Consider the following 27,726-nt stretch of genomic DNA (forward strand, 5'->3'; position numbering starts at 1 on the left):
CCCAATCTGCACACACCTGTGCCGGTGCATATTGAATGTCATCTACCACCAGTCTTTGTTTTTTTTGGCTGCTACTGGACTCTAGGCAAGAAGAGGTATTTTTGCTATGCAAAAAACATGTCCAAAGGGCAAGTTAAATATAGAGCAGGCTTAAGGTTGTCGTTACTGTGATTATTGCATAACATTTATTAATTGCCCTAAAAGTGTTCACCAGCACACACTTCATCAGTCTCCAATGGAACAGGACATCAAGCACAGTTCTGTGGCCCTGAAATTTCATTCCTCTAAGGACTTCTCTCCTGCCTCCAAGGAAGAGAAACTGGAGACAAAATGAAGACAACACATGTCTGTGTGTGTATGCTCTGTAACAACCACTTTGGCCTGGGCTGGACCACTGCCACCAAGCAGTCAAGTTCTCATGGCTGAGCATAATGAACTGAACTTCTCTTGGGACAAGGCTGTTGAGAACAGTGATACCTCATGTGGTGTTATATTGAGGGCATCGAGGGGCACATCCACATGCAACCCACTTGACTGACACTGGACTTCCTACCCCACTCAGAATGATGTGCTTTACGCAGCAGTTGAAATGCCCCAGCCCCTTCAGAGAAAATCCAGGCAGCCTCTTTCAGGAGCTAGTCCCCTTGCTTTGGAGGGTGGTATTGCTCTTTTTGGGTCAATGTGTTTATGATTGGGGTTGTCTCTCTGTAAATTGTGTTGTTTTAGTTCAAGAAGAGGAACAGTGGCTCTTTTTATCCAGAAAATCTTCTCTGAGAAAGAGATCCTTAAAGCATTTAGTAGATGAAGCACAGTGCCTTGAGTCAGATGCTATACACCATAACATTACAGGTCAGTATAATAGAGAGAAATGTTTCTTTGGTATGAAAAGAAAGATTAAGGTTGACTTCTATTTTAATCCCTTTGTAAAAAATTTTAAAAATAAATTACATTTTGTGTAAGTTTTTTGTGTATATAATAACACACATATATTTACATGGTTCTTCTAGGAATATCGGTTAATGTCCACCAGCAAGTTGTTTATTTCTCTGAAAGGACTCTCATATGGGTGAAGGAGGTCTCCAGCATGTCTGATGTGTCTGACCTGAGAATTTTTTACAGAGGTTCAGGATCGATTTCTTCCATCTCCATAGACTGGCTTTATCAGAGACTGTATTTCATCATGGATGAACTGGTCAGTGTGAGAATTTACAGTGAATAACCAGATCCTGATAGTCACATGTATAGTTTGGTATAGTTACAAGTAAACACAATCCTTTCATTCAACAAATCCTCATTGATTATTTACTGTTTTAGATACTAGGTTAGCCATGAACCTTGGATATGGTCTAGGCTTCACCTTGTTTTAGTCCTGACGTACTATTCACTTATCTTATCTGTGATTTTTCAAAGTCATGAATTTGTACTAACAATAATTCATCTTCCATAAGATAGTGATGGTACATGTGCTATTACTAGTTCAGGCTGCCAATCATGGTCAAAGTCAGCTGCAAGCATTTTAAATTATATAATAGCTGGGGGTAACTTTAGCAGGTCCCTGAAAACACAGGACCACTGAAGACTTTGAGAAGACACAGTCTTGATGTGTTTCAAGTGTCCTTCTTTGAAAGGGACGGGGTTATTACAATCGCTATGGCTGGAGTCCGTAGCTTGGATCATCCTAAATATTAAAAGTAGTCGAGTGCCTTCATAAGCGAGGAAAACAGGTACTTGTATTTTGGTTTCTTTGGCGCCAGCAGCATATACACTCATTAGAATATGGGATAGAAAACTGACTTTGAAGGGTGTTTTCACGTTTTCAAGAAGTGCTCAGTGACCAGCACAATTTTAAGCATAGAAAAGATGCTCAAGAAATACTTGTTGGCCAAATTAAGTACAATTGCTAATCCTACTGATGGAATTTTGATCCTCTAGGTGTATGTCTGTGACTTAGAGAACTGTTCAAACATTGAAGAAATTACTTCTCCTTCAATTATTGCACCTCAAAAAATTGTGGCTGATTCGTACAATGGGTAAGTGAGTTAGCCTCGTAAATATGAATTCTCTTCCATTGGCAAGAAACTTTGAGAAACTTGCTTGCTAATGAAACATCATTGTACCAGATGAGCCAGTCTATGTATCCTAGATCAAATTTAAATAAATCCAGGTAAAGTTTTCATTCCATGGAGCCACAAGGGAATTTCTTTCAAATATGATCTACAACTTCTCTAGTTAAACAGTTTTTTTCTTTCTCATTCACAGCAAAATATGGGCATGTGGGCAGACCTATTGTCTAGGATTCAGGGACCTGTGTTCTAGTACTGTCACTTTATGGCACAGCTCAGAGTCTCCTGGCCCCCCGCCCCACCCCCGCCCCGTGTTCCCATGTCCTCCTGCTCTGCTTCTCCCTATCATCGCCCCCCTTTCTTTTGCTGAGCAACTTGGCACCAGCTCAGTTCTATCAAGAGGCTGGTTTATCAAGAATGCTGCCACCATCCACCTTAGGAGATAGGACTCCACAGTTAAGAACAAGCAGGACTTTTTCATTACTAATAAGTATTTTTCCCTTTGCTACCAGTAAAATGGACATATTTTAGCTTAGTTGTGCTGCTAAATTGCAATAGCACCTCCAGCTAGTAACTTCATGTCTGTGACCTTTATTTTCTCCATCCATTATGGGGATGAGAATTATACTTACCCACTGGGCTATTTTGAGGATGGAATGAGGTATTCACTGTGAATGTATGTTGTGATCTCCAAATGCACATCAGTGTGCAGGATGAAAGCATAGGAAATTTCATTATACCTTATTTCTTAATTATGACCACATAATCATAGATAGTAACTAATACATAAGACCAATATTTGCAATATTAAACATTTTTCTTTCCTGTAAGAATAAAGTTGTTTTCATTTGAATGAAAAAAGTTCCTAATACCTTTAAATTTTCACAAATGGACCTTCTTAAATAAGAGAGTGCTCGTCATTGATTTAAAATCAAGCCTTTCTACTAACATTAATTCATAGTTTACTAGATATTTATTTTAATATCTTAGTTTAAAAGAATTACTGAATTATAGAAAAATGTTAAAACTCTGTGATGTAGGGCAAGTCCGTTGGACTCTCTGGATCTTATTTTCCTCATTTATAAAAATTTAAAACCCTATGAAGTGTAACTTTGTTGCCCGCAATTACACAAAATGACTCATTCTTAGGGTAATGAACTGTACCCTTTAAATCAATCCCTCAAAATGCATCTCAGTTAGGTCTTTGGTGGCTCTTTTTTCCATAAGGATATAGTTGATTTGTCCCTGGGTTTTGAAATGTGACTAGAAATATAATGATAATTAATAGTTCATGGACAATTAGTATGTGGTTTTAAGCGCATTACTTCAATCAATTGTATAGTTCTTATTCAACCCTATGATGTAGGTACTTTTAGTATCCCAACTTAATAGATAGGAAAGCAAAGGACAGGTTGATTTAGTAATTGCCCAAGATCACACAGCTATTTTGGGATGAAACCAGTACGTGGCTCCCTGCCCCAGGGCCTGTTTTTGAACTGGCTCCTTGTACAACGACAGAGTTTCTATAAAAATCAGATGTAACTTTTAGCAACACTTTTAGAGAACGACCTTGAGCATTCCAGGTATGTAAAATAGTCGACTCTCTTGCTATTAAAAATGACTTCCTTTACGCTATTATTTTGCACCATTGAATTATTTGCTCACTATAGTAAGTATAGTAATGACCTACTATAAACCTTTTCCCTTCTCCCCCATCGCTGCCTTGTCCCCCTCAGCCCTGTACTCTTCCCCCCACACCCAGCTCTCCTTACCTTTCCCTTCCTTACCTTCCCCCTCCAAACTGGCCATGAGCATTAGAAACTTGCACATCTCCTTGCTTCAGTGCAAGAATCATAAACTTCACCCCATACCTTTTTTTAAAAATTTATTCTGAAATCCCTCCAAATTCCCTCAGCAATGTCAATTTGGGAAACAAAAGCAGGAAGTTAAGAGTCAAGTTGTCTCTGCTTTTTGCCTGCCTCAACCCTCCCTTCATAAAAGAACATGGGTTCACATCTCAACATGGAGTTTGTACCTCAGGACACTGCTAGCATGGGGGTCTCGAGCACACTGATAAAGATTTGGAATAGTCACTAAGAGAACAAGGGTGGGGCTAAATAAGACAAGCACAATGATTGACGGTTGCGATGAGGGGTTTGAACCTGCCAGTCCCTGGGTTTGTGATAAGAAAGGTGTACTAAGTAAAAGGCACTTTTGTGAGCATCTATTGGCACGAGCACAAATCCAACATTAGCTAACTCATATTAATAGTTTTATGTTTTAGTTAACATTCTGACAGATTTGATTATCAATGAAATATATTAGTGGCATTTCTTTTTCCATTCTTAAGAATTCTTTGGCATCACTACCATGATGTCTGGCTCCAAATGATGTGTTTTTTTTTTCAAGATTCTTCCATTGGCTCCTTTCTTCTGATTACTGGGTGGCCCTCAGCTGCTTTGCTCACGTGTGCAGTATTTCTTAATGGTTTATAAAATGATAGCCTCGTTGCTTCAATTGCAAATATTTTAAAAAGCACAGTCTACTACAAATACAAAGTAGTTTTGCTGGACATTTATAGTAAAATAATAACTGAGGTTTTTAAAAATGGTTGAAATAGTTTTTTGATTTCTTCCGTTTTATCATTCGCAATGCGTGGGAAAATTTATTGACAGAATTAGACAACAATTTGTGTTTTTTGAAGAAAAGTATTTTACAGTAAATAACGTTCAGCTGTGTGTATAACTTTTATATAAGATGCTTTTTTTTTTAAAAGAGTGGGTTGTATTAGAAAATCCTTAAAGACACTTTTGGTTTTTTAATTCCATAATTCCTTAAAACATCTTGCATAATGATGAAGATGCTAAGCATTATAAGCGAGGCTGAAGTTTTCCAGTGTTCCAACTTCTAACTTAAAGGAAAAGAGCATATCTTTGTTAAGTATCTTTACTCTTGTACTGCCTGGGAAACTTGGGGACTCCTGCAATCCCGACTGCAGGACTGGATACAGCAATGGGTGGCGGAGGTTGCTCACCTACCTTTGCAGTGAGTCACACCAGGCGTTTTTTTGTTCTCGTGTCAGGTATGTCTTCTATCTCCTGAAAGACGGCATTTATAGAGTAGATCTCCCGGCGCCACCTGGTCGGCACTCGAAAGCCATGCGCATTGTGGAGAGCTGCACATTACAGGACTTTGTAGTGAAGCCACAGTCCAAGCGAATCATTTACTTCAATGACACTGCCCGGGTCTTCATGTCGACATTTCTGGATGGCTCTGCTTCCCATCTTGTCCTGCCTCACGTCCCCTTTGCTGATGTGAAGAGCTTTGCTTGTGAAAACAATGACTTCCTGGTCACGGACGGCAAGGCCGTGTTCCAACAGCATGCCTTGTCTTTCAATGAGTTCATCGTGGGCTGTGACCTGACACACATAGAGGAGTCTGGGTTCGGGAACCTGGTCATCTTCAGCACGTCCGCCCAGCCATACCCGCTGCCGGCCCACCCGCAGCGGCTGTCTGTGCTGTTTGGCTCCCACCAGGCCCTGCTTCAGTGGAAGCCTCCTGCCCTCGCCATAGGAGCCAGTGAGTGCCCTCTGGCGGCGTGGTTATGGCCTCGCTGGTCGGAAGGGGAGGCCTGAACTGCTTGCCACTGTGACTCAATTTCGGGGGCACATGTGTGATTATTCACTCATTTACCAGACAGGCTACCTAGCTCAAAAAGAAAGCTTTTACACATTTATTCTGCATTTATTAGTTTTGCATTGGGAGGATCTCCATATTCTCCATTTCTATCCTAAAAGAATGGTGTAAACATTTATCGAGTGTCTGCTAGGAGCCAGGCACTGACATTCTAGTCTGAGTGAGTATTAGTGAGGGGGATAGAACACCTGGGTCGACATTTTGTATCCACCATGACTGTGAATGAACTTGAGCAACTCCCTTAAACTCTCTCTGGAGAAGCAGTTTGTGTGGTGGGTTAAGTAGGTGGGCTCTGTAGCCAGCCTGCATGGACTTGAAGGCTTGTCTTGCCATTTCTTAGCAGCATGACCCTGGGCAAGTTACTTAACTACTCTGTGCATCAGTCTCCACGGCTGGAAAAGGAGGGTATTAATTCTGTCATACAGATTATGTTATGGGATTGTCATACAGATTAAGTTACAACGCAGAAGCAGAGCACTTGAAACAGCACCTAGCACAGAGGTCAGCAAACTTTTTCTACAGATGACTGACCAGAGAGTAAATAAATATTTTCAGCCTTGCAGGTCATGTCGTCTGTGATGTAGCTACACAACTCTGCCTTGCAGTGTGGAAACAGTCACAGATAATGTATCACTGAGTAACAGGCTGCATTCCGGCACAACTTTATTTACAAAACAGGCAGTTTTGGCCCCGGGACTGTAGTTTACCAACGACTGGTTTCCTAGAATATTTAGCAAACTGTCTATTTTCTGCTTTGAGACAAAGTTAATTATGCCTGTTTGCTGTATATCTCAAAGACAGATGAAAATAAAGAGGCATTTTTTTTTGTATTGTTTGGGCTTCTGGGAGGAAGGTGCTCTGCTAAGCAGTGGCAATTACATCATAGATCCCGCAGGGACCATTTGTTTTTTAGGAGCCTGGTTCCACCTGGTGGTGTTAAGAGAGCACACCTCTCACAGTTCTCTGCAGGAAACACACAGCTTGGACTGAGGAACAGTGTCCTCTGCTTTGCTAGGAATAGTGTCTCCGTCACTAAGCAAAATGAATGGCCTGGGTGGGATGGACACTGTTCCAGTCATACTGTCAACGTGGTCAAGCTAACCCTGATGATGGGTGGTGTAACAGGTATTACTGCCCAATTACCCTTCCACACAAGGTGAGGCTGACAATCCTTTGTTTGCCCTTGCTGACACCATCCTGGCCAGTAATATGAGTTAACTCTTCCCATTAGGCCCCTCTGCCTGGCAGAACTGGACTTACGAGGTGAAGATATCCACCCAAGATTTTCCCGAACTTGCTCAAGTCTTCTCTAACATAAGTGACACCATGCTTAATGTCCCTGAGCTGCAGAGTGCTACAAAATACGAGGTTTCTGTAAGAGCAAGTTCGCCCAAGGGGCCAGGCCCCTGGACAGAGCCCTCAGTGGGTACTACCCTGGTGCCAGGTGAGAAAATGTTCTTGATTTAAGGAATGATTCTGACCCCCCCAAAAAGACTTATTCCCTGTGTCCCTTAAAATGAGTTACCTCCATATGGTAAAAAAAATTAGAATGAGGGTGTGACCAACTCTTTTTTTTAAAGATTTTTAAAATTTATTTACCTTTAGAGAGGAAGGGAAGGAGAGAAGGAGAGAAATATCAATGTATGGTTGCCTCTCATGAGTCCCCTACTGGGAGCTGGCCTGCAACCCAGGCATGTGCCCTGACTGGGAATTGATGACCAACTCTTGAGTATGTGTTTATTTGAGATCAGGAAAACACACAGAGAACACTGTGTGATATTTCTGGGTCTAGCCTGCTATTTTAAACTTTCCAAGACATTTTGTGGAAACAATTCAATTTCTTCTTCTTCATGGCTTTCTTCTTTCTCATGGTTCGTTAAGCAATAGCGCTCCTTGAACTCTGAATGTCATGGGGAAAGGAGTGGGGGGGCCACGAATTATACTAAATTCCATCCTCTTGACAGAAAGAAAATGGAAAGATAATTGTCCCATTTATCCTGCTGTTCTTATCACAATTGCTTCTGGGTGCTCTGAATGGGACCGTGGCAACCAATAGCAAAAGCAAAATAAAAAAATCTGCCGTGACCATGACGTTGCCGTAGAGGCAATATTATCACACCTTTCTCTTCACATTCCATTTCAAATATTTACATGAAAATAAAAAAGTATGTTTACTATTATATATAATTCTATTCAGCAGATACAATTGCTTATACCTTTCCAGAGTATTTTCAAAATGTTGATATTCTTTCACTTTATAAAAGAAATCCTAGGGTATAAGATGTGTGCCCCCAAAAATGTGCTTCCTGTGACATTTCTTTAAATTTCTTTTTTACAAAATAGCTACAGAACCACCATTCATCATGGCTGTCAAAGAAGATGGACTGTGGAGTAAACCATTAAATAGCTTTGGCCCAGGAGAATTCTTGTCCTCTGATATAGGAAATGTGTCAGGTAAATACCAAGTCCCTTTACACTTGGAATGTCAGGTTTCTACTCACAAGACTTCCTAAGCTATTCAATAAGTCAAGAGAATTGAGTTTTTTGGAATTAGGTCAATAATGAAAGGGAAAAAATGCACTAAACTATAATGCCAGTGAGAGTATTAAGAAAATGTTGGTTCTCTCGCCCTGGCTGGTGTGGTTTGGTTGGTTGGGCCATCATCCTGTAAACCAAAAGACTGGAGGTTTGATTCCTGGTCAGGGCACATCCCCAGGCTGTGGGTTCAATCCCTGGCACTAGGGCATGTACAAAAGGCAGCTGATCGACGTTTTTCTCTCATATTGATGTTTCTCTCTCTCTCTTTTTCTCCCTTCCTCTCTCTCTAAAAGCAATGAAAAGAATGTCCTTGGATAAGGATTTTAAAAATGTTGGTTCTTAAGTAGGAGTGCTATTTATTATTTCACAAAATGTGAGGTTACTTATTGATTTATGTCCATTTCAAGAAGGCTTTGATATTCTTATGTATTTTAATCTGTCAATGTTTTCTCATAGTAACAAACTATCTTGTTTCCACTAAGGCAGCTATATTTAGTCATTTTTTAATGAGTTACCAGTAAGACAGGAACATGGAAATGCTGAATGGAAATATAAATAAAGAATGAGAATTTCATGTCAAAGGAGATTATTAAGTAATAATTGGATAATTTTGCCCAGAAGATAATAGAATGAAGAAAAATCTTCACTATAGGATGATATAATAGTGATCTTGCTGGAAGATGGCATCTTTTATAATTATCTAATTATTTGACCTACTTGCTTGGCCATTAAAAGTACAACAGCATTTCTGACCAACAAAGGAGTTGGGCTTGGGGGTCAGTGAAGCACCGATGGAAAGAAAAAAGAAGGCTTTGGGGTTGTCTTACATCGTTGCTCCCCTCTTTTCACTTGTGAGACCTTGGGCAGAACAGATAATCTCACTGAGTCCCAGGTGCACCATGTCAAAAATGGGGACAATTCCTATTTCATAGCTTTGTGTTAAGAATTAAGTGAGACGTGTAGAAGCTCCTGGGAGGCTGTTCAGGAAAGAGAAGATACTTAATGAATATTAGTTACTCTCTCTAGCTCCAGGGGTACAGGTTTTAGGATAACATTACTGAAATATTCTTGACTAGTCCCTGAAGTTCTAGTGACTGTCTATGTTAACATATACTTTAAAATTACATTCAGGTGAATGTGTGATTCTTTGACTTTCTATGTTTATGTCAACACATGTGGAAAAATAACTGCTATAAATTCACTTTGTTTTGAGACATGGATTGGTATAACAACAGCCTCTACTACAGTGACATGAATGGCGATGTTTATGTGTGGCTGCTGAATGGGACCAATGCCTCAGAGAATCACCACATACCCAACATCGCAGGAGCAGGCGCAATAGCTTACGAGTGGCTGGGTCACTTTCTCTACTGGGCTGGAAAGACGTATGTGGTAAGTGAAAGCCTGGCGTTCTGGATGCTCTAGAGCAAGGCCCACCTACTTCAGTGGCTTCATGTGATTTCCATGATTTTTTCATGCTTGTGCACCACCTATGCTATTAGTTATTTAATATTTGTCTACAAGCCTGCTCATATTTTAAAATTAGGATTCACTGATGTGTAATAGAAATTTGAGTACTACTTTGGCATACTACTTTTAATATCTTAAAATAAATATATTAAAAAGTTCACCAGTGGGTCAGTGTCCTGGAGGAAGGTGGCACATTTCAAAGGCACGATGAAAAGAAAATAAGCGAAGGCACTATTTTCAAAGGTGTGGACAGGGCTGTGGAAAAGGAGCAAAGGATGGCGAAGCATGCCCTGGGCTAGCAAGTGTGGAAAGACACAATGACCTCCGGGCATAAAGGGGCAAAGGAAAGAAGGAGAAGGAGCTGTGAGGGCTGTGGCTTCAGGACAGTTGCTGACCTGAGCCCCAATCACTGTCAAAATGTATGGGCTGGGGGGAATGGGTACCCCAACCCCTTTTTCCCTCTGTCCTCAGATCTCCTGTCAGTACTTCCGTTGGTTGAACTTCCACCGGTTGAACTTCCCTGGAAGTGAGAGAACAAGGGAGGCCAGTTGATGCAGTTCATAGATGGCAGTCTCCAGGGGCCCCGAGGAGGGTGCAGAGGGTTGAGAGCGGACCTGGAGGCAAAAGGAAGACATCTTGGGCATGTGTAGTGGTGTACTTTGAAAAGAAAGATGGTTAATAATGAGAACACTAGTCTGACAGGTCAGGAATACAGTACTGAAATTGTATTCTAATCAGAAGGGTGCCATTTTCAGTGCTTTATTCACTCAACAATCATTTATCTATTAATAATGTGTTTAGATCCCTGAGAATCGGCATAGTAGGGAATGTCAACAGTAAATATGTCCCTGCTCGTTTTTAAAAATATCAGTTTTATTGAGATATAATTCACACACTATAAAATTCACCCTTTTGTTATGGAAAATAGATGGTGTTTTAGTATGTTTAGTGCTGTGCAATCATTATCACTTGCTCCTGATCTCTTAATGAGATAAAAATACATACATGAAATAATAGAAGAAACATAGAAAGCAATGTATTTATGGCCAAAGCAATATGGTATCATCTGAATCGATAAGTTCCAATGACTTGTAGGTAGAGCTGAGTGGGGTTCATCAGAGAAGGCTTCCTAAAATGGGTTAGCTGGAAATAGTTTAGAAAGAAGAAGTGGAAGACCGGTTGTAAAAACTGGCTTTAAGTATTTGCTCAGTCTTATAAAACTTTAACTCCAGAAAAGTTTGCTTAACTTCTTTGAACACAGTTTACTACTGAGAAAGTAAGGAATATAAATCCTTTATAGGCTTAATGTGAAGGTTACAAGAGCTTGTATTTTAAAGGTTGAAAAAAATAGTGTCTGGCACATAATAGGTGCTCACTAATAACAGCAGTATTTCAATTAGGAAAAAACTATTGATAGAAAGGAGCAAGGAGAGACATCATGGTTTATCAGAATGTATACCTCTTCCTCAGAAATCCAATATAATACATTCTTACCCAGCAGTGTTTTGACTGTGTGGACATATGATTAGGAAGAACAAGTACTTTAAGTCAAAATAAATTCATCTCCCTTCTCTTTAGAGATAAACTACATGAAGGCAGATACTATGACTACTGTGTTTACAAAGTTTAGCACAGTGCTCAGCATGTAGTGCCAATGCGTATTTGTGGTTGAACCAATGAATGGATAAATGCAGCAATTTAATAATGATTGCAGTCAACTCTTCAGAAACCATGATGTCATTTGAAATCATTAACTGACCATAGGATCATGTGTTACAGATACAAAGGCAGTCTGTGTTGACAGGACACACAGACATAGTGACTCATGTGAAGCTGTTGGTGAATGACATGGTGGTGGATTCAGTTGGTGGATATCTCTACTGGACCACACTCTACTCGGTTGAAAGCACCAGGCTCAATGGGGAAAGTTCCCTCATCCTACAGGCACAGCCTTGGTTTTCGGGGAAAAAGGTGACAAATTAAAAATAAGATCTGATTATTTAATTATTCTGAATAAAACTGTTTCTGCTCATTGTGAATGGATAAGGTAGACTTTGAAAGAAAATACTATTATAGTAAGAACTTGGTATAAGCAAAATTTCTGTGACTTTGATTATCATTATTAATTTAGAAATTTAAAACATAATATGAAAATTTTTCATAGTTTGCCTTATTTTGAATGGTCCATACTTAAAAGTGTTTTAATTTCTGATTGTTTTTATAGTCTCAGGAATTCTATTGGCTACGTTAGAGCTTGTTGGGTAGTGATTAGGTGTTTTATTATTTTTTATCAGTTTTGAAAGTTGACTGCTCAGAAAACCGGCTGGCTCCACAGCTACTTAATTGACTTCTCTGTGTTCATTTTCTTATCTGAATAATGGGACTAGTAACAATTATTTCACCTCTCACTGTTGTTGCAAAGATTAAGTGAGATAATCCTCGGGAAGTAATGAGACTAGTTCCAGGCACATAGTAACTGCTTGATAGTCAAGCTCTCTCTAAGTAACAACCAGATATTGGGGTGTTTCTAAAACAAATGCTGTTTTTACTTCCTCGGCTTCTAGAATCAGTGCTTATTTTTCCTGATCCTGTTTAGTCACCCTCTACACAGCCGCCTAAATTTCTGATTTTTTTCTGATCGTAACAGTAATATATGTCTAAAGGTCTCTTCACTTCACTGCCATCCTTTGTGTGTTACTCGCAGATTTATCATGGAGTCATAAGACACACTGCAGTCAGCAGTTCTGATGAAACAGTGAGCCAGCTATTTATAGAAAAACTTACATTATGTGTCTGATGAAGCGGGGCATAAAGTAAGATACTCATGTAAAGTTAAAAGACAGTTTTTGCCCCATCTAATGTGTTGGGCTCATAGTACATGGTACATTTTATCCCAGAATTAAACTTCAAGGTTTTAGTTTAGACCAAAGGGATTATTTCCAAGGCATATGCTCTATTAGACATAATAATGGTGCCAAAGATTTATGGAACACCCTCTGACTCTTTAAATATGAAACCAAGTGACTGAAAGTATTGGGCAATGACTCAACACCTAAACTTTGCTTACATCTTGAATAGTTTCTGGTATTCCAGCAAAGGGAGCGATAGAATCCCCCTTTTTAAGAGGTAAGAAGTGTTGCTAGTTTTAACAGCATGGATGGGCATGGATATTATGTTAAGTTAAATAAGTCAGAGAAAGACAAATGCCATATGATTTCATTTATATATGGAATCTAAAAACAAAACGGAAAGAGAGTCATAAATACAGAGAATGAACTGATGATTGCCAGAGGGGGTGGGGGTGGGGTGGGGATGGGAGGGTGGGTGGGTAGAAAAAGTTGAAGGGAAATCAGAGGCTTCCAGTTATAAAATAAAAAGTCACAAGGATTTAACAATGTACAGTATAGAGAAAATAGTCAATAGCATCATAATAACTTTGTATGGTGACAGATGGTTACTAGACTTATTGTGATCACATCATAAGGTATACGAATGTCAAGTCACCATGTTGCCCACCTGAAACTAATATAATACTGTGGGTCAACTATACTTTAATAAAAAGAAATTTAAATTTAATCTGTTATTTAAAAAACTCTAGTGCATCTCATTATAAATAACCAAACAAGATTGACCTAATTTCACTTTAATTGAAAAAGTAATCAATAAATCTCTTTTACCCTGAAGTATGGACGTGATTCAGTTCCCAGAAGATCGGGAATTGCTACAATAGTTTTTTTTGTTTTAATTTTTATTTAATTATTTTTCAAGTACATTGTCTATTTCTCCCATCCCAGCCCCACCCCGCCCTGTCTCCCCACCTCCCTCCCATTATCCCCCCCAATCCTCATCCCTGTGTCTTTCATACTTGTTCCTCAAAATCCCTCCCCATTTTTCCCCTTAAATTCCCTTCCCTCTCCCCTCTGGTCGCTGCCCACTTGTTCTCTATTTCAGTGTCTTTGTTTTTATTCTGTTTGCTTGTTTGTTTTTTTCTTTAGCTTCCTGTCAAAGGTGAGATCATATGGTATTTGTCCTTCAATGCCTGGCCTATTTCACTCAGCATAATGCTTTCCAGTTCCACCCATGTTGTTGCAAAGGGTAGGCTACAATAGTTTTTTATTACTTTTCAGGAAAAGAGTAGATTGAGTTTTTCTGAAAACAGAAAGCTGTGATTTACAAGACCATTCAAGGTTCTTACAGTCGTGCACTTTGACATCATGTGTTTGTAGAAGGCCTCAGGTCATACTAGCAAGTATTTTCAGTTCTCGGATACATTATTGTCTTCTATTTACATTTTTCACTGGCTCATCAATTTTGCTTACATGCTTCTGTTTCTTACTAAAAACATAGTCATCAACTTTAATCCCACGTAATACCTTTTGGTTTCTTTGCTATGGAGAGAATCTAGTACTGTGAGGTCAGACTCCTGGCAACCTCAGGCTATTTGAAAAATACCTACAAAGCCAAGAAAGCAAAAAAGATCTCTTGGATTGTAACTTCTATCTGAAGCAGTCTGTTTCATAGGAGAAGTAGTCTTTCCACACGTAAACAATTGGACATAAAATTAAGACAGGATGGTAACAAGAGGTCAAAGACAGAGTAGTTAGAAATGGTTTTCAAATGTCAGCTGGATATAGCATTTATATATGTGTGACTCTATTCAATTATAATACATAAAAACTGTGCATGTATTATGTTTTCAAAATGTGTCGGGATGTTTTTGGTTTTGTATGCACAGAAGATACAATTTACAGTGGTTAAAACCATTGATTCTCAAACTTGTAGACCCATTAGAATTATCTGGGGAATTAAAGAGTATACAGGGGCCTGGGTTCCATCTCCAGAGACCAAACTTTAATACGGCGTGACCTGGGAATTGAGATTTCTAAAGAACTCCACAGGAGACTCTAATGTGTGGCCACATTTGAGAACAACTGATTCAAACAACAGTGACATTCATTGGCTTATGTGGCTGAAGGGTCCAAAGTTGTGACCTGACACAGAGGCTCGAAGTTCCTGACTCAGCAGGACCTGGAGTGTGGGTGAGAGTTTGTATTCACAACCAGTTCCCAGGTGATGCTGAAGCTGTTGGGGATGAGTACATAGAAATGAGTGACATCCCTGACTTTTGAAGATTTTTAGGAAACCAGTGCACTTACATAGTAGTAATAGGCCAAATTACATAGTAATAGGCATATTCATATTCAGTGAAAGGTGAAAATTATAATATTTCTAATTATTCACATTATGAATATGAATATTCAATATTCACATTTATATTCAGTGAAAGGTGAAAAATTAGTGAGTTTATTATTCCAAAGGGGATCTTAAAGAGAAATCTGTAGCTAAAGTGTGACTTGTTCACAAAGCTATCCTTTAAAAGTGTATTTGATTTGTTTTCTTACTTTATATTCTGTTTAGGTAATTGCTCTAACTTTAGACCTCAGTGATGGGCTCCTGTACTGGTTGGTTCAAGACAGTCAATGTATTCACCTGTACGCAGCTGTTCTTAGGGGGCAGAGGTATGTAATGCCTCTCAAAGGCAATTGAGAGGAGGAGGATGACTTGCCCCTCACTTATAAATGATGATGCACGAGAATTCATTCTTTCAGTAAACAGTTACTAATTACCCACTCAGTTGCAGGAGTGCTTGTGGGGAAAGATAGGTTTATAAACAACAAATTAAGGTAGCCTATGTGCATATGGTGATGGGGTGCAAAGAGAGCGCTGTGGAGACACAGTTGGGGGTGAAAGTCCACAAGGCAAGCCGGATGCTGTCTTCACAATGGAGTGGGTGTGAGTGAATGGTATTCACTAGACCAAGGACTATGGAAACAGCTTCTCTGCAAGGTTCACAGCTCTCAGCTATGGTTCTCTGAGGTAGTGTCTATTTTTCTCAAGGATGTATTGTAAAATTCTCAAAACAAAACTTTCATTGATTTTGATGTTAAACGTCATGCTTTATAATTTTCTAAAGAGGGAAATGCCTACATTTTAACAAGATTTAGAGAAATTGTTTTAACAACAGATCAAACCTCTACTCTAAAAGTCTGAGAATGTTATGAGTTTTTACTGAGTACTGGGTAACTGGAGTAATTTTAGAAACCAAACAAAATTTTAAAGTAAAAGCATCTTTGTAAAATTTCCTGTCAATGAGAAAAACTCTAAAAGCAATTTAAACAATAGTCTGTCTACATGAATTCCCTGGTCTGAAAAGAAGCATTTTGGCTAAGCTGTAGAAGCTAAGTATCACTGAAGCCACAGAGTTGTGATTAGTATACAGAGAAGGACAAAGCATCCTAGAATACTGAAAGCAAGTAAATAACCAAGAAACAAGGGAGACATGACTCAATGAGAAACCAGTCGATGGGCGGTGCCTTTGATAGTAGGGTATCACTAAGATTCACAAGTATTTATTAGCACCTGTGCAGCACTGTTGCCATTACAGTATCACATTAATAAGAAAAGCCCTAGGAAATTTGCTTTGGGATTACTTTTTAAAAGGTGTGTAAATCAACTTAATATTAAACTAAAAATAATGACAATTATTGTTGCGAGGTGTTTTCTCTTTGTTTTTATATACACACACACAAACACAGGTTTCCTCCAGTACTTGAATGTGCCCGCTCTTCCCCCACTCCATATACACGGACAGTAATGGGTGTCATGTTTTAGCAGTGTTGGGAATACCACCATCACAGAATTTGCAGCCTGGAGTACTTCCGAAATTTCCCAGAATGCACTGATGTACTACAGTGGTCGGCTTTTCTGGATTGATGGCTTTAAGATGATAACAACTCAAGAGATAGGCCAGCGAACGAGTGTCTCTGTGTTGGAGCCAGCCAGGTGTAAGCAGTTCACCATTGTTCAGACATCCCTCAAGCCTCTTCCCGGTATAATATTTTGTTCCTGTCTACCCTTGCTCCTCCTCGCTTTCTGTTAAATAAAAGTTTGGGTTGGGATTTTTTCTTAAGAATTCTGTTTTAAGAGGAAAAAGGTTTCAGTAGTTTCTGTTGGTTTGTTTGCAGTCCATTTACTCTTAATTCAAATTTACAGCTTGAAATGACCAGAAAGAGATAATTTTCAGGACATATTAAAAGAAATGAACATTTTATTTTGGTACTGTTGGTAATTAGTATTAACTTTCTGGGTTTTCTATTATGATCGATAATTCTAAATTGCTTCTCCCCCTTTCTTCCTTTCGTCTCCTCCTAGGGAGTTTTTCTTTTACCCCTAAGGTGATCCCTGATTCCATTCAAGAGTCGTCCTTTAGGATTGAAGGAAATGCTTCAAGGTTTCAAATCCTGTGGGATGCTGTCCCAGCAGTGGATTGGGGTGTGATTTTCTACAGTGTGGAATTTAGTGTTCCTCCTAAGGTATGGCAGGGGTTCTAGTAACTTCTACTTCTCAAACAGGCTGTACCATCTGCACCCGCCCAACACACACTGATTGTACTTTCTGCACTTAGCCACGCCCATCACCGTGGTTGTTCCACTGGCATCTGCCATCGCGATTATTCCTGAGGTCTTTTGTCTACAGCCAGTCTCTGACCGCTCTGTGGTTTTTTGGGGCTGGTGCATTAGATACTTTAATAGGTCTGTGTGGAACCACATGGAACTTAGCAACAGAGCATTTCCAAAATTCCAAGGTTTGACTTCACATGTGAACCAAAGTTTGAAAATTTTAGTTAAGTGAGAATAAAAGACTTTATAATTTTCTCCCTAAGAAAATAATGTTTTGTGCTTATATTTTAGTTCCTGGCTAGTGAGCAACAGCCTTTACCTGTATTTACTGTGGAAGGTCTGGAGCCTTATGCCTTATTTAATCTTTCTGTCACTCCTTATACCTACTGGGGAAAGGGCCCCAAAACATCTCTGTCACTTCGAGCACCTGAAACAGGTACAGGGGTTAAAATCTTTAAAAAAGAAAAAGACAGAATCTCACCTTGCATGTTCTAGAATGGATAATTACTATTTTTTGGAATAACTTTCAGTTTTGTAGATGTATTTAGATTCAATACCCTTACAATGACTTTTTAGAGATTAGAACAGTACCATTAAAGTAAATCTGCATAATTTATTCCACAAATATATTCAAAGATTTCTTTAAAATCACTTCACTTATTTGCAATGATATACAAGATGCAGAAACATGCTTCAGGTAATTTGTAAAATGCTTCATCAGTAAAATGGGCATTTAAGAGCAGAGACAGTTCTGAGGAAGGCCGGCTTATTGGGAGGTATTCTCAGAGACTGTAACTCATAGTTGTCACTAGGTGAGTAGCTGATGTCTAAATCGGATGTTTTCCTTTGGAATATATTTAAAAATGGATACTAGCTATATCTTTACATGTGTATATCACTTTAAAGTGTTAAAATCATATTTATGTGTATCACTTCTTTATTAAACATTTATTACATACCCGTCATGTATCACAAACATCATTTTGTTTAATCCATACACAATGGGGAGGCAGGTAGACAGGTGTTATTATTTTGATTATGAGACGGAGAAAACAGAGGCCCAGGAGTTTCCCAACATGAGAGAGTTGGTAGCTAGTAAGTGACAGGGCTGGGACTTAATCTGCACTTTTCACTATAGTTTCACCAAACTTCCATTGCATCATTTTTGCAAATGTTGGCAAATTATAGTATCATACTGACTGATTTATGTAAACTTCCTAGGACTTGGCAGGCAGTAAAATCTCAATAAACATGGTCATCCATTTACCATCGTATATATTTTTTTACTGTTAAGATTCTTTCAACAATATTTTACCATGAGTCTCATAACAGGAATGTAGTGCAGCTTGGGCAGGTTCAGAGCAGCTACCTTCGAGATTGTATGGGGATGTCATCCTTGGTTGGATTCTTCTGTGGAAATGGACTTGATGGCATTCATCAGGGGATGTAGTAAGGGCTGGCAGCACTCTGCTGGATGTTGGGGACAATAAAAAAGACTGATAAGATTCAGCCTTGGCCATCAGGAAATTTACAATGCAGTCAGGAAATTATTCAAATCAACAAATGTTTATTAAGCATTTACAGTGTACCAATCCTAAACTAGAGTTAAAGGGATTTAACGAGGAATAAGAACAGGTGCTTTCTCTGATAGAGCTTGTAAAATAGTAGAAAGATAAACACTTTCTGCTAGTGATAATAGAAACAAGACAGTGATAACTGAGTAGCAATGGCATGTAAGTGGACAAGACTACAAGCTACCTCAACATTCTTAAGAGAGGGCAATATACACACTGCTATGGCCAGGGAAGGTCTTTAGGGAGTGGAAATTGTAGCTGGGCCCTGAGGAATGAAGTAAGAAGAGTGACTAGCCCATGTGAATAAAATGTAAGAAGGCCTGGAGATTGGATGACGATGTGAATGTTGAACATTAAGAAGCAATGTGGTTGGAGAGGAGAGTAGGAGGGGACCTTGTGAAAGAGTCTGAAGAAAGAAGAAGCATATCTTAGATTAAATGACTTGAAAATCAGGTACAAAAATTTCTCTTGATTGAAAGAGAAATTAATTAAAGGACTGAGCAAGAGTAAATTGCCTGGTTTGGCTCTAAAATAAATAGTGACCCTCAAATCATATTCTTGGGAAACATTCTGCCTCCTGGGACGGTTCAAGGTGAGATGGCCTAGGATACCTGTATTTTAAATCCCAAAGTAGCTTAAGGCTAGATGGAGTTACTGTCTTCCTCGTGGGGGACTGCTGTTCCCACCTCCAGCTAAATCACTCTTTCAGAATGAGAGTAAATATTATATTTTTATAAGGAGAATCAGCCCCCTTCCATCTGAACAATGTACAGACAGGAAAAAATGTTCCTCAGTGGTAGTAAGAAGGGTTTGGATTGAACATAAGGGAGATTTGCTGAAATATTGAGATAGGATCCTAAAGAAATCCATGGAGTATTCTCTCCTGAGGATATTTAAGAACAGGATAGATATACTTCAACTGTCTGGAATAAGAAGTACTTGTTACTAAGATGCTCCACACCCTCACTGTGAGTGGTAAAAGCCAACCTTGTATTCTCTTCTGCCCTGCCTGTGTCTTTGCTTCTCAGTTCCATCAGCACCGGAGAATCCCAGAATATTTATATTACCAAGTGGAAAATACCACAGCAACAATGAAGTTGTGGTGGAATTTAGGTGGAATAAGCCTAAGCATGAAAATGGTGTGTTAACAAGATTTGAAATTTTCTATCAAATAGCCAACCACAGTGACACAAACAAAACACTTGGAGACTGGACTTCTGTCAGTGTCACTCCCTCAGTGATGACTTTTCAACTTGAGGGCATGAGTCCTGGGTACGTCATTGCCTTCCAGGTATGAGAGTGAAACAGGGATATGAGGGGTCTTAACAGTGCACAGAAGGTTGAGTAAAGGACCAGGTTAAGACTTCTGCCACTGTCCGCAATTTGAGGTTCACTGTGATCACAGAGGTCAAGTGGGCAGCAAAGGTACAAAGGAGAGAGGGTGAAGGGCATCTTGACAACTTTCTTGCTTTCAGAGGAAGAGAAGCCATTATTTTGGATGCAGTCACCATAGGGCATTATTCCAGTAGGTTCTTTTATATTTATTATCTCACTTGATCCTTATCCTTTTGGGGGTAGGGGGAAGAAACAGCCATGTCCCTGGGTGTACCAACAAATTAGCAAAGCTGAATGGCTGGGAAGTGGTGCCTTACAGTCCAACTTCGAAGTCCTTCCCTCCATAAACCACCACTGCTGTGACTCACCTGGCTGCCCGAACACAGAGCTGCCAATGAAAGCAAAACTGAGGGTCTGGGCATTTGATATCTCATAGTTATCACCTGGCTGCTGATAGAGGAAAAAGCCAGAGAGAATAGGAATCAGGAAAAAGCTACTGCCACACTGTTCTGACATTTTAGATTTCCTGGGAAATAACTGGCCACATAGGTGGTTTGATGATTTTCATGTGTTCCTTACATACTAAGTCAGTGACAATGTTGTACATATTCAGAGATATTTTTTATTTCTTTTTTGGTGACAATGTTTTGGAGATTGTTTTAGAGATTTGGGCTTCCTAAAGGCCTTTATTTTTGTAAAATGCTAGTTTGTTTTCATAATATATTATGTCTACCTATAAAAATTTAAAAATTGTACAAAAAAGCTAAAGATAATGTATATTCCCATATGTGAAGAGTTGTGTATATTCTGTTTAAATAAATATTATGATTAAGTATATCTGTCTATATGTATATATAATTTCAAATATCAGTCACTACAGACCTGAGCAAAGTGATAAACATGAATATGCATAAGTTTCACTTAGGCTTCTGTGCAAAAGTAAAAACTGCTTGATATATATGTGCCCCATGATATGTAACTATCATACATAGCTACTTATATATAGAATATAGTAAAGTGTATTTAAAGCTAGAAGTATGATAAGAATAATTCAATGCTTTATTGATTGGGGGTCACTTGAGGATCTATCTTTCAAGGTCATCTTATGGATGTCAATTTTCTTTATAGACAATTGTATGTCCATGGGCAAGGTTGCAAATGGAAATTATTTATTACACAATGAAAGACATCTAATAAAGATTGTTTTAAACATTTTGCTGTTACGATGCAGCATGGCACAGTGGAAGGAAAAGACATAGACCTCAGAATACGTGGTTCTTCTGCCTATTTCTACACATGTCACTGGGGACGAGTTATCTTCCTTAACTGTGATCCTTGTCCAGTTTATACTCTTAGTAGATGTGAGGACCAGAACAGATAACATGTGTAAAAGTGGTTCGAAATGCACAAGTCACTTTTAAATACAAGGCTTAATTATTTCTTTTTTATAAATCTTTTAAAAAGTACATAAACTTATTTAAAATTTCTAGTTGTTGAATTCAAGGTAAGTAAAATTTTACCATAATCTGTAGAAGTTTATTTCTGTTAAATGTTCTATGTGACTTAGTTTTGGAACTAGCTAAAGAATTTTTAAAAATTAAATATTTTTGCAATAAAGATTTGTGCCATTTCTTTGTGCTTTTCTAGACAAGAAAACCCATCAACAAGGGTATGGGGCAATATTTTTCCTTTTGAGATTTATCACTGTATACTTAGATATAAATATTTGAAATATTTAATAATGTGTACTCAGAGTGTGAAAGGAAACACTCAATAAATTACTAGCCCCAAAACTTAATTACTGTTACTGAGGACACTGTTGAGTACAATTTTTGGCATTTTTTCTTTCTTTAGGTTCGAGTCTTCACATCCAAAGGACCTGGACCATTTTCTGACTTGGTAAAGTCCCAAACATCAGGTATTATCTAAAACCCATGTAAATAACAATTAGTGTTTTAAAAAGTTTTTAACCATTGGTATTCTCAGGGTACCACACGGTCTCTTCACAGAAGTTAAAGTCAAATAAAGTGATCAAGTTTATTCTCATTAAACATGTTTAAAAACACCTGGGCATAGATCACCTCACTTGTCTGAACTGAGTCTGAGATGGCAGATGAATCCAAAGGAAACCCAGGGATTTCAAAATGACCTGATACTGAGTTAAGGGGTTTGGGTAAGTGGAAGTTATTTTTTCTCACACATATCACCTACTTGGTTTTTTGTTGTTGTTTCAGAAATCAAACCATTTTCATACCTCATAACTCTTTTTGGCAACAAGATCGTTTTGTTAGATGTGGATCAAAATCAAGCTGTGTGGGTGTTTTTGGCAGAAAGAGACATCCATGCCATGGGCTACACGGCTGATAATGCAGTGGGGTATTATGCTCAGGGAGACTCACTCTTCCTTCTGAACATGCACACTCGGTCTAGCTCTGAGGTATGTCACTGTGTAATTCTTTTGAAATGAAGGATGTTAACTGCTGTGGTTGTCATTGAGAGCATTTTCAGTAGAGCTGCTCTAATGAAGGAAGTAGATCATTTACTTATCACGCTGCCCTGCAATTAAAATGACTGGCCCGTGGGTGAGCCATTACACCTTGGGTGGTTGTAAAAGAGATAACTATTCAGTCACAGATGAATACAGACTAGGTTTTGGGCAAATGTCATTAAGGATTAATTTAGCAAACAGTTGTTGGGTTTGAGGCAATGTGTAAGTTCCTGGACTAGAGGTGAAAAAAGAAAATTACAGTCCTTAAACACACCAGTCTAGTACTGGCCTAATACTAGGAAGACAGTAAGTATTGCATAGTAATTAAGAGGATGAGCTTTGAAACCTGACAACCTAGATTTAATTTTGACTCTACCTCTTGCTAGATCTGTGACCATCAGCAAGTTATCTAACCACTAAGTAGTACCTCATCACAGAGTTCCTGTGAAGATCAAATGAGATAACATATGTAAGGCACTTAGCACAATGCCTGGCATGTGGTAGGCATTCACTGAATGTTAGCTAGTGGAAGAGACAGAACATAGTGTAAGCGCTGTGCTGGGGGCAGGATGCAGTGGAATCACAGAGATTGGATGCTCACTCCAGGTTGGAGTGGTGATGGTTGTGGTAGGATGGAAGGACATCTCGGGCACAAAGATGGTGAACCAGATGAAGGTGGGGAAAATCTGAGGATGAAGCAAGTGCAAGAGGAAAACAAGAGAGCCCTATGTCATGTTCAGGGAGCTACAAATAGAGGAGGCTTGGAATGGGGAAGGAGGTGAGGACACAATGAAAGGCAGGTGGTAAAGCTGTAGTGGTAGGCAGGAGCCTGCCTATAATGGGCCTCCTTTACTGTACTAAGGAGTCAAGTGTCAATCTCAAAGCCAAGAGCAAGCCATTAAAACAATTTAGTGGGTCATTATAACATGATCAGCTTGTGTTGTAGAAAGACCTCACTGTTAACAGTGTGCTAACGACTTAGGGAAGGTGAAGTCTGAGACAATTAGGAGGCTATCACAGAAATCCATAGAGGAAAGGCAGGAAATGAGAGGCACTGAGGTGAGGAGGGAGAGGACAAATCGGGGAGATATTTAAAATGGGGCCAATTCACAATGGGTAGTAATGGGAGGAAGAAGTCAAGGATGAACTGCAGTTGACTGGATTGCTTTTTAGGTGAATGTTGGGAACCCATAAAGACATAAATGCAGGAGAACAGAGGGTTTGGGGCATAGAGTGATGAGTTCCATTTCCTGAGATGATTCATACATGTTTAGTAGGCAGTTTATTTGAATCAGTAACTCAGTGAGGGATCTTGCCCAAAGGTGTGGATTTGTAGCACTGCTTCGTGGGTTACGGTTGAAGCCACAGTAGTTGAAATCACCCAAGAAAAACACACAATGTGAGAAGAGAACTGAAGTTGCAAAGGCACACAATCCAGTTACTGAGGTTTGGGATTATGAAAGAGAGTTGCAGTAAATAAGTAATATGAGTGATTACTGTAAAGTCCTCATATTTGAAAAAAAATAACCACTATTATCTCGGCTATGTTTTCTACCTGACTTAAGATTTTCCGAGATGCGGTGCTTCTTGATATCACAATTATTGCAGTTGACTGGATTTCAAGGCACCTCTACTTTGTGCTGAGAGATTCACAAAATGGAACGCAAATATTTGATGTTGATCTTGAACACAAGCTGAAATATCCCAGGAAGCTGAAAATTTGCAACAGAAATTCAACAATAATCTCTTTTTTTGTGTATCCTTTTTTAAGGTATGTGAAGAGACATTTAATATAATATCTTTGGTTTAATAGAAGTCAATGATGGGAAAATAAGATACTTAGGGTTCTTGACTCATAACAATTAATTCTACTTATAAATTATGAGCCCACACCCACAAATATACAGTCTGAACCCATGCTGATAATTTAACTAATCTAAAGTTAACTACCAGCAGGAAACCAAAGCAGACCTTCACATCAGTGAATTTAATAAAATCCTCAGTTGGTAAGGACAAGAACAGGACAGAGACAATGGAAGAAGTTGAGTAGGAGGCCACATGTCTTACACAGTAACATCTATTCTATGCTTGTCTATTTTTAATTGCTATCCTCATCAAATGAGTTTTAAGGCCTCTGTTCAGCAACTGTGCAATTATTTCTCAGGCTGTAAAGATATATTTTGTGCCATAAGCATGGATATTGTCTATCTTAAAATTACATTGTTAATTAGTGTTAAGAAGCAGAAACAAAATTGAGATGAGGGTAAGGTAGATGGATGTTGATGAAAAATTGCAAATATATTTTATATATATAATCATTAGTGAGCCAATTAATGCAATGCCTAAGGTCTTTATAGTCCAAGGCTTTAGATACAAACACATTTATTAAGAAACCATTAGAAAATGCTACAAACTAGATTTGTCTTGACCTCTTCCATCTCAGAAGAAGGTTATTGGCCACATGGACATATTATCTCCAAAGGCTGCATTTGTCCCTCCAATAATTAGAAATGATTGTCTTCATAATAAATTAATATTTGAAGTGATATATATTACTCATTAAGTTGAAGGGTATTTTTCCCCCAATAGTCGCTTGTATTGGACAGAAGTTTCTGATTTGGGCTCTCAGATGTTCTACTACAGTATCATCAACCAGTCCGTGCACCACATTCTGCAACCCCCAGCCACAACCCAGCCAAATGGAAGGAGCCAATGTTCTTGCAATGTGACTGAATTCGAGTTAAGTGGAGCAATGACTATTGATACCACTCACCTGAAGAATCCGCAGATATACTTTGTAAAAGGACAAGAGATCTGGGCCATGGATCTGGAAGGATGCCGGTGTCAGCGAGTTATCATCCTGCCTGCTTTGCTTGGTAAGACACTACGAGCGTATGTAGATCTTGACTAGTAATGGCAATGCCTCCTGTCTCATTGAAAAGTGCTTACATGCCACATATACTCAAAATAATATACCCCTGCCACTTCACTCTGGGCTATGCCAAACGCTCTTGTAGAATTAAAGTGGTTTCCAGGCAAATTGTATTTAGGCATCCAACATAGTTTTCTGGAGCGGTGGGGATGCTTTTGTTGTTGTTTTGTAATTAACAGTGGTACTACAATTTATTGACCTTAACTACATATTCTAAGCAGGCTACTAAATGCATGATGTCATGTAATTTTCACAACACCTTGATGAAGCGTGTACTAGTGTTGGTGGTGGTGAGAATGACCCCAGGTGTTAAGCTGGTGGGATCAGACCAAACCTTGGATTAGCAACCTTGGTACTAGAGTTCTGGCTAAGAAAGAATTCAGATTTAAGACTCAAACTATAAGAGAAAGTTTATTTAGAAAGTCACAGAGGTAGAAGTGATTGGTAGAAGACATAGGCTCATGAAACAAGTTACAGAGACAAAAGAAGAGGCCCTTGGAGCTTAGGAGAGTTGAGGGTAAAGGTAACACATCCGTGCATCAGTGCATCAGTGCTTCAGTGCATCAGTGCACCTGGCAGGGGAGTTTGGGCGGGGAAAAAGGAAGAGGGGAAAGGTTCAGCTTGCTCTCAGAAGGGAACGCTCCAAGGGTCTTCCATCATAAGGGCTTCTAAGGGTGAAGATTTTAGGGGAGGTCCCAGGGGAGGATCTCAGAATATTCATCAGCTTTCCAGGTGTGTCCTTTCAGGGTCATGGTCTTCACTGGTTGGTTGGTGTCATTTGTCAGTGAAGCTGGTCCTGTGGTCAGCTGTGGTATCACTTGTCTTGTTTTGGTCTTTTCTGAGCCTGGAGCTGAAACACAACTGAGGCCTACATGTATTTGACGCAAGTGACAACTTCATTGTCCTGGGGGCTTGATGCTTAAGGGCTGTTCTCTGGTTCTTTCGTTTGTTCTCCCTTTAAGAGGGTCTAACCCAAATGAGTAACAACAAGCCAGAGAGGAACGGTCAGGGGAGGATCTGAACTTCAGGACCAGCAATATGAAAGGTCTGGGTGAGGAAAAGTTATCCCAAGGGTGAGCTTCTGGTTTTCCCGGTTTTGCTCATTGCTAGGCACCTGGAGCTTTCTACCCTGGTGACCTTCTGTACTTGGCTCTGCTCATGTCTGTCTCAGTCTCTACCACACAGTATCCTCATTCTGCAGATGAGAAAACTAAGGCTGAGAAAGTTCAGGTAATTTGTCTGAAGGGCTACAATTGGTTAGTAAACAAGCTGGGATTTGAAATTGGGCCATACTACAATTCACGATCTTACTCCCAGCACCCTATTTTACTTTGGTTTTGGTGATTCCATTGACTCACATTCTGCCCAAGTTGGTAAAAATTTGACAGGTCTATCTGTTGAAATTCACATGCTTGGGGAGCAAATATCTGAAAGCCTATTTGGAAGTCTCCTAATTAGGAGTCATTCCAACAGGAAAAATGTACAATCTAAATTCCCCCATGTATTTTTGGAGTCTGTTTCTCACTGTCCAATATGGTATGTGCTAGTCACTTGTGCTGGTTTCATTTCAAATTAATTAAAATACATAAAATTGAAGTTTTAATTGCACAGTCACACTAGCCACATTTTAAATACTCAGATGTCACAAGTGGCTAACGGCTACTATATTGGGCAGCACTGATATAAAATCTTTCCACCATCAAAAATGCTATTGGGCATCCTGACTCACACAGTGAAGTTTTGAAACTGCAGATATGTGTGTGTGTGTGTGTGTGTGTGTGTGTGTGTGTGTTTTGGTGGGTGTCTGAATGTGGAAGTTACAGCTGCCCGATCGATGGGTGTGTCCACATGCCATTCAGTGTTTTAGAGACGGTTCTGCCATACCTGCAACAGGCTTAGGAGTAGAGATAATGTTTAGAAAACTACCTGTTAATTGAATCTGCGACAAAGACTCTTTTCTTGACTGGACTTCAGTCAAGCTCCTCTGAGCCTCTTCTCAACTAGGCCTGGACCTTAACCTTCCCTGTCCACCCTCGCCGAGCCCAGTTTCGGCAATGACCTGCCAAGTCCATCTAGAGAGGACCTCCCCCACCTTCCATATCTGATTAAGATCTCTGTACTCTTGCCTTGATGTCCTTGGCTTGCCTAAGGGCCAGTCTGGCAAGAATCC

The 27,726-nt window shown here is 39.3% G+C and overlaps 1 protein-coding gene across 1 annotated transcript in view; it reads left to right on the plus strand.

Moving 5' to 3' along the window:
• The window catches only part of ROS1 (ROS proto-oncogene 1, receptor tyrosine kinase), a 101,866-nt gene that overhangs the window by 25,509 nt on the left and 48,631 nt on the right, over positions 1–27,726 (plus strand). Inside the window, exons 10-27 of the mRNA XM_037158121.2 lie at positions 727–849; positions 1,008–1,192; positions 1,933–2,030; positions 5,146–5,642; positions 6,991–7,203; positions 8,103–8,213; positions 9,511–9,689; positions 11,547–11,738; positions 15,186–15,286; positions 16,440–16,657; positions 16,980–17,140; positions 17,519–17,663; positions 19,830–20,092; positions 21,991–22,054; positions 22,371–22,573; positions 24,190–24,395; positions 25,214–25,500; positions 25,871–25,873. Of these exons, the coding sequence (XP_037014016.2) occupies positions 727–849; positions 1,008–1,192; positions 1,933–2,030; positions 5,146–5,642; positions 6,991–7,203; positions 8,103–8,213; positions 9,511–9,689; positions 11,547–11,738; positions 15,186–15,286; positions 16,440–16,657; positions 16,980–17,140; positions 17,519–17,663; positions 19,830–20,092; positions 21,991–22,054; positions 22,371–22,573; positions 24,190–24,395; positions 25,214–25,500; positions 25,871–25,873 (3,249 nt within the window). The remainder of the gene's footprint in view (positions 1–726; positions 850–1,007; positions 1,193–1,932; positions 2,031–5,145; positions 5,643–6,990; positions 7,204–8,102; positions 8,214–9,510; positions 9,690–11,546; positions 11,739–15,185; positions 15,287–16,439; positions 16,658–16,979; positions 17,141–17,518; positions 17,664–19,829; positions 20,093–21,990; positions 22,055–22,370; positions 22,574–24,189; positions 24,396–25,213; positions 25,501–25,870; positions 25,874–27,726) is intronic.

Source organism: Artibeus jamaicensis, unplaced genomic scaffold (assembly GCF_021234435.1).
Source record: "Artibeus jamaicensis isolate MK-2021 breed Jamaican fruit bat unplaced genomic scaffold, CSHL_Jam_final contig_387, whole genome shotgun sequence".
Classification (NCBI taxonomy): Eukaryota; Metazoa; Chordata; class Mammalia; order Chiroptera; family Phyllostomidae; genus Artibeus; species Artibeus jamaicensis.